Source organism: Montipora foliosa, chromosome 12 (assembly GCF_036669935.1).
Source record: "Montipora foliosa isolate CH-2021 chromosome 12, ASM3666993v2, whole genome shotgun sequence".
Taxonomy (NCBI): domain Eukaryota; kingdom Metazoa; phylum Cnidaria; class Anthozoa; order Scleractinia; family Acroporidae; genus Montipora; species Montipora foliosa.
The window spans coordinates 26,127,068-26,134,567 of record NC_090880.1 but is presented as its reverse complement, the minus strand read 5'-3'; the positions used below and the strand labels follow the sequence as shown (position 1 = coordinate 26,134,567).

The window sequence follows — 7,500 nt, the reverse complement described above, 5'->3', positions numbered from 1 at the left end:
CCACTGACAGAGTCATGCATCATCATTTCTTCATTAGTCGTAGAAATTCTGCAGAGAAATGGACAAGATCACGAAGATTAATAAATGATATCTTTCTGTGATTTTATACACTCTTGTATTGAATTCTTTGATTCACCATATACACTAGGATTAGAGCTAACCATTTTTGTTATAATTAACAAGAAGCGCTCCGCTACGTGCCTTCTTCACCTCCAAAAAGTAAAGGTTGTTTGACCTATTAACAATATTATCACCCAGTTGCAAATTCAGCTTGCGAAAATTTTCAGATTTGCGGAGAATAGAGGGTGTGGTCGAAGCCCTGAGAAAGATGACGGCGTTTTTCAATCCTTTGATCTTCCGATTGACGTACAATGATACAAAGATGGAAGAGCAACACAAATCATGGGTCCCTGAACCCGGCTTGTAACCAGACATCTCTTAGTCTCTAGGCACTAGGTCAAATCTGAATGACTTAGTTTAATCATCCGAGACGGGATGCCAAAATCATAGTTATCCTACTGTCACTGATAAACGAAAAAAGAAAAACCTTTATAGGCTGCGTAGACACTGTCAAAAGTTCCCCTCTAATAGTCCATTTCCGAGTTGCTGCATGCCTCAGTTTCAAAGCGAGTCCTGGTGCACAACCATTCATTATGCAAATCAAACTCATTTTCCCTTACAATAGTTGAGCACCAAGACTCGCTTCGAAACCGAGACGAACATCAACTCGGAAATGGCCTATTATCATGGGCTTTCAGGCTTTCTCTATTATATTTTCACAAGCAATTGTAGGACTGGTACCGAGCATCGTAGTAGAGGTTACCAAGCAGCGCGGTAGCCAAGGGGTTATTGTAGAAATATTGCTTATCGAGGTTGTGTGCGATAAAGTCGTTATTGCCTTTAGTGTATTCGTCCATCCATTATTACACAATCAGTTTGTACCTTCATAGTTGACCCTGCCGTCGCCATCGAGATCCACTTCTTTGATCATATTCTCCACAGTAGTATCAGTGATATGCTCTCCCAAGCTGGTCATCACAAATGTCAGCTCCCTCTTGGAGATGTAGCCATTGGAATCACGGTCAAATAATTGGAAAGCATCTCTCAGATCATCTTCGAAGGTGCTCTCACCCATCTTGCTCGCCATAACTTCTAAAAACTCCATGAAGTCAATCGAACCATCCCCTAATTAAATGAAATCGAATGATGGAATATTTATACTTAAGCTTCTGTATCATCTCCTGGGTACAACAGTTTAAAGTATATTACTCTAATAATATCTCTTGTTCCATATAATACACAGTTAATTTTGTATGTAAGAGAAATTTGTAAAAAGACATTTCGTGAGTAAACTTCGAGCGTCACAGGACTCCCAGCGAGAACTTCGTCTTACCGTCTTGGTCGGCCTGTCGAATCATCGCGTCAACTTCATTCTCAGATGGTTTTTGTCCTAAAGATGTCATAACGTCGATCAGTTCATCAGCGGTTATCCTTCCGTTTCCATCTTTATCGAAAAGCATGAACGCTTTTTTAAAATCTGTAAAAACAGAAATCACCTTGTCAGTGACTCGCTTTTTCAAGGAGGTCATCGAGGGGAGCCTCTGCTGAGTAACTGTGAGTCCAAAGTAAATTAAAACACACCGAGGAGGTATCATTTACCCCCAAAATCACAATCTTCTTTCCTCAGAGGGCCCAGTGTACATGTAACTGCGGGTATTGACAATACCGTCGATACTTTCATCGGAATGTTACGACTTTTTTACGCTGATGAACCCTCTGAGGAAATGCTTAGTTCTTCTTTACCTTCTATTTTCTCTTCATTTAGTTTTGAAGCCTAAAAAACAAATTCAAAAGAAAACGATTGTAATACGAGCCATGAGCAAATTCATTTCTTTGATCAAAGATTAGCTTTCCGAAATCGAAGAAATCATTATGACCATGCGGTCACAGAAAACGCACAAAATTAAACAAAAACGAGTGTTTGTTTGAACTAAGTTTTGTTTTGCTAATGGAACAGGAAAATGAAGAATTATTATTTCCTTACTCAAAATGTATATTTTTAATTATAGCAATTGGGTAAAACATTGAGTTAGCCGATTATTGTTTATTTTCCCGAAAATCTTAAAAATAGACACTTTTGTGACGATGATGGTGATAAAAAAAAGGTAAAGCCTATTGCGAACTTAGAAGGCCCATCAGGCCGGCGCTTATCTCCGGTTTCTGTAGCATGAAGCGACTAGGAGTATTTCTACTCCCACCTGGATGGGATGCTAGTCCATCGCAGAGTTATCCCCTTCATTAATTTCGCCGGTACCCATTTATACACCTGGATGGAGAGAGGGCACCGTGAGAGCAAAGTGACTTGCCCAAGAACACAACACAATGTCCCCGGCAAGGACCCGAACCTGGACCACTCGAAATTGCGGTTGACGGACACACATATACAAACAGGAAGGCTATAAAGAACTGTAACACGGTAACAAAAGTTCTAATTAAAACTGATGTGGTAAGACTGTTTAACTCACCTTGCTCTCCGCCATGTCTGTCGGGCATGAAAATGTAGCCAGTCAGATGGGAATTATGAAGGAACACCTTCGTCCATTTAGCGAGCACTCCTCCGCTCGTTGTTTGATTTTCCTTTTGAAATCCAGTCTACAGTGCGCAAAGCAAACGAGACAGTGTTTCATAAAACGCGAAAGTACTCACTGACCAAAGGCACCGATAAATTTTACATTACTTTCACCATCTTGCCACAGCATGATAAAAATCTTTGATTTGAAAGGTTACATTTATTCGGCGGGGTTTCATCCACAGAATTAAAACCTTAACATATCTTGCATGTCATTATAAGCCGTACCACGGAAGAGCACCTTTTATTGAATGGTCACAGATACGTAAAGTATCATACGTAAAGTGAAATGTCCCAGAAGCTTTCATTCATTTTACGGGAGGAATGGTGGGGGAAAATGATTTCATTCACAGACGTAAAACACATATTGATCACCATGGACACGAAACCATTTAGCCAAATCTAAGATTTCGTCAACTTATTCCAACTGCATGAGAATCCTTATTGTACGGTCCGTATTCTATGGAAAACATGGTTCACGTTCGATATTACTAAGTTTGCCCACCGCTACGAGAAAAGAAAGAAAGGGAATTAAGTAAACTTACGAGACAAAAAAAATATATAGAAAAACAGCTGGAAACAAGAAAAAACAAATTGGTCGAGTATTACCGGAAGGGTTCTTTGCACCGTGCAAATGTTTTAGTGTTGTAGGGTTTTAGTCATTTAATAACAGCCTGCAAAGAACAGTGAATTTAATCTGTGTGAAAACTACTACGATGGGCTTTCACTCATCCTGCCAATGAATTTTTTAAAGGACACTGGAGATGTTTTTGCCAACTGAGTAGAGAAAACCTGGTCTCCCGGCTAAAAATTGTTCGTTTCCAAGGGCGCAAGGCAGGGGAAACCATCAATGTACCCCATGTCGTGATGGGTGTGCTGTTTAGTTCAATTTTGCAATTGGTTTTTACCCGATCCATCGAAAAGTATTGTTTAAGTTTTATGCATTTTTAGAGTATTTCAACTGCCATTAAAAAAAAAAAATTCCACGATATTCTCTGAATGATCACTTCCATTCACTCCTTCGACGATACTTTCTGTACGATATAGGTTCTCTACAAAATACAAGCTTTTCATACAGAAGCCACACTTCTGGTAAATTAAACACTATGTAAATCGCTGCAAAAATTACCATGAAATAATTGCCAAATATCAATATTTGAAGGGGGACGGTTGGAATTATTTGACCAACCCTTCCCCATTTCAATTTACCAACTCATCGCACTTCAAAACACGAGAGGAGCTTAATAAAGCCAAAAAAGATCTTTCACAGTTCAGTTATCGATCGACTTATGCGCTCGAGCTCCGTCAGAGTGAGCTGAATAATTATCAGTTGCGGTTTTAAACCAGAAAACAACGATCGACCAGCATGCTCTAGTGGTAAAAGCCTCTTTCAGTCGTGAAGAATTAATAAGAGTTAAATTTCGTCTGTTAAATGATCCCTCTACGTTTTCAATATTAATCCTGTATCTATTGAATTTTTACCGAATTTTTCGCGGGCAACCAAGACTATGAGACAGTCTAAATCGTAGAACGAATTTTTTTAAAACTGCAGAGCAAAATTGATTCAGAAGGAGCGACGGCCAAATTAAAACAAAACTTTGCGAATATGGTTGTTAACAAACTAAAAAGAAAAAAACTCTGCGGTTACTCACCGTGATAATTGAGTTCTATGATCTAGAGCTTAACGTGAAGAACGGTACGGAAAGTAAATTCGATGTACGTGTTCCTTCGAAATATGTTCCTATCATGCATAACAGGTGACTTAGCCAACACTGAATCGTTATTTGAACCTTTGTGATGCGCTAACCATGGTGAAGTGTAATCATTTTTGGCACAAAGAGCCTCCATCTCGTGCATTATTAATTGCACCATTGTCTCTTTTATTCTTATAACTTCACCAAAGAAAGCACGTTGCTATATTGCAGAATTTCAGTCGGTGTTGTTTAAAAAGCTAAAAGGCGATCATTCTGAAAAGTGACAACCCGATGAATAAATAACTTTTATTTAACACCTTAAATATAAGTTATAAGCTTCAAAGCGCGAGACTGAAAACGAGCCGATACAAAGGAAGGGTAAATTTATACATTCATAGTCACACGACTACATAAATACTACACTTTCATGAGATAAAAAAAATTGACTCATTTTTTTCTCGTTACAATATTAATCATGGCTTTTTCCTCACCAGCGAATGGCTGCGCCTTGCTTGTCCACTTCCCGGACTAAAGGAGGTTGAGTGTTATGTGCACGGCCGATTGTTTGTTATTATATCTTTAACTTCCAAGGGTTAGAACGAGGTAAAACTATAGATGTATTTGATGTACATGAATGGCTTTATTACTATTAACTAGGAGTAATCTTTGATTATGAAGTGCATTCGTTGGAAGAACTGTGGAGGTTGGAATCACACGACGAGCCGAAATGCCGCGAATACGACGGACGTCCATCGAAAGTATTATTAGACCCTTTCACGGATTTTGGCGCCATCTTGGTTGTGGGGCAAACACAGCTAAATTTACAGTAAATGTATGCGATTTTGGCCGACTTTGAACCACTGTAGCGCCGCTAAAAAGAGATTATTTTCATGAAATGTAAAGAACAGATTCACGCTACAACGATCATAAACGAATTTTAGGATTCCGTACAAACCCTTCTAAAATCATCACAGCAAATTGCCGCGAAATTAGAAGCAACATGAGAAGATTTATTATTTGAGTGTACGGACGTTATACCTTCCTTAATGGCCTTATTTTCTGTTGAATGAATGATATCAATAAAAATATTTAAAGTAGCGGCAAAAGTTGGAATTTTTGTCTCTTTTTAGCGGTTCTACAGCGGTTCAAAGTCGGCCAAATTCCCATTCATTTAAATTTAGCCGTTTTTGCCCCTAGCCAAGACGGCGGTCAAAAACCGTGCAAGGGGCCATTAATATGTGAAAAACCTTAAATGACAATGACCACAACCAGGTTTTCTGAGCCCGCGAGACTGAGCACCCCCAGCAAACCATTGTTTTAATGAAAACCGCTGGTCAGCAACCTTGGTTCTGGTCATTGCTATCTAAAGCGGCCTTTACACGGCAAACTTGAGTTTGCAAACTCAAGTTGGTGTGTGTGAACGGCACAAAAACAGTCGGCAAACACGTTGGCAAACTGTTGGCGACAAATAGAACTTGTCTCTATTCTCGCCAATTAATAGTTTGCCAACATGTTTGACAACTGTTGTCGTGTCTTTCACACACACTAACTTTGCCAACTCGAGTTTGCAAACTTAAGTTTGCCGTGTAAAGGCCGCTTAAGGCCTTTGAGCCTCGTGGAAAGTGGCTAAAAATAGAAAGTTTGGAGTAAAGAGGTGATGACGTCATGCTGTCACGTATACGACTTCTTGGATACAGCTTTACCACTAACACTCTGGGTCGATTTGGGTTCAACTTGATTGGCAACACAATGGGCTCTAGCTCCAATCCCAATAGACCTTTTTACCAATACGGCGGCCATTTCGATTTCTATTGTTTCGAATAGCTATTATGGGATGCCCAGGGGGCAAATACACATTAATTTGCCCCCTGAGCATCCCATAATGTCTTTCGAAACTTGATCCACATATTTTCATTTCCAATCGTTTTCCCTTTTGTCGGTAGCCGGTCTTCCTTTGTTCTTGTTTAGTAGCGGGTGCGGAAACAGGAAGGAAATCCTTTTTTTTTTCGAGTTATGGATAGGGCAAGGTTATCGTAAAAGAGTGCAGACAAGATTTATAACGTGGATTGAATTTGCAGATAAAGCATTTCGTCATAGGTAATGGTTGTCTTACAAGCTTATATAGTTTTGCTGACGTCATTGTTGACATTTATTTTATTAATTCAACACCCGAATTTCCTCAGACAGTATCATGCTATTTGCAAATTGACTTCACAAAAGGTAAAGAACTTGATAAACTTAGTTAAATCTTCAGTTTTAATAAGCCTTTTAGCTTTGATAACAGGTCAGTTATTAGCCATCAAAACCGATAAATTCTTGGGTTTCAAAAGGTGGCAAATCATCCCATACATTCTTCTTGAAATTTTCGAATTTCCAAAGCATCAATGCTCAGAGATCATCCAGTATATCGCCCAAATCCTCATTAAGGCCTGGATAAACGGTTTCAGTATCATCGGCTTCAAAATCCGTTCGGTTTTGTTGAACAGCGATGTGAAACCGTTTGCTCCCCCCTTAGTTTCAACCGTGTTGAAACATGTTGAATCGATGTTGAATTAGTTTAAAAGCTTTTAAATTTTGCTTCAACAACCATTCAATATTTCATTTGTTTTCGCGAATGTTGAATGAAGTTGAAGCCGGCGTTTGCGCCCCTCTTTCAACATTTTTGGGTATGCGCCTCTGCAGTGCACTAATCGGTTCCTCGATGACGTATCCTTGTCCGTACCCATAGTAACAACTCCGTATCCATAGTAACAACTCCGTACCCATAGTAACAACTCCGTATCCATAGTAACAACCGCGGCTGCAGCCTAGGACTGAACTGATACAAGACCTCTCGTGAGCTTTGTTGAATCAAAATGTAGATGATGTTTTGAAACCGTTTGACCACCCCAGCAGTAACATCGTTCAACATCACTCAACAAAATCGAACGGATGTTGAAGGCCAATGTTGAAGACGTTTGCCCAGGTCTTTAAGCAATGAATTTTCAATGGAGGTGGTTTGTAACCAATCTCTAGAGACAAAGATAAAAATGATGTAATGTACCATTGCTGGTGGACTACCAAAAGGAGCTAATGAGAGATGTTTGGTTTTCGTCCACCAATACGGCGGCGATGAAATAACGTGCATGAAAACCATATATTCAGTACTTTTATTCTTGGTTGAAACGATTTGTTCCA

At 39.4% G+C, this 7,500-nt stretch overlaps 2 protein-coding genes across 3 annotated transcripts in view; both read right to left on the bottom strand.

Moving 5' to 3' along the window:
- The window catches only part of LOC137978638 (calmodulin-like), a 5,169-nt gene extending 716 nt beyond the window's left edge, over positions 1-4,453 (bottom strand). Inside the window, exons 1-6 of one of the 2 annotated variants that reach the window (XM_068825649.1) lie at positions 4,282-4,453; positions 2,526-2,652; positions 1,804-1,834; positions 1,394-1,537; positions 943-1,185; positions 1-48 (exon numbers count right to left, since the gene is read on the bottom strand). The exon at positions 1-48 is cut by the window's left edge and continues 716 nt beyond it. In XM_068825649.1, the coding sequence (XP_068681750.1) occupies positions 23-48; positions 943-1,185; positions 1,394-1,537; positions 1,804-1,834; positions 2,526-2,540 (459 nt within the window). In that variant the 5' untranslated portion in view covers positions 2,541-2,652; positions 4,282-4,453 and the 3' untranslated portion in view covers positions 1-22. The remainder of the gene's footprint in view (positions 49-942; positions 1,186-1,393; positions 1,538-1,803; positions 1,835-2,525; positions 2,653-4,281) is intronic. The other variant, XM_068825650.1, reaches the window with a different exon arrangement.
- Positions 4,454-6,460: 2,007 nt separating this feature from the next.
- LOC137978640 (calmodulin-like) overlaps positions 6,461-7,500 on the bottom strand; it is a 14,243-nt gene continuing 13,203 nt past the window's right edge. Inside the window, exon 5 of the mRNA XM_068825652.1 lies at positions 6,461-7,500. This exon is cut by the window's right edge and continues 684 nt beyond it. The gene's annotated coding sequence lies outside the window, so the exon portion shown is untranslated.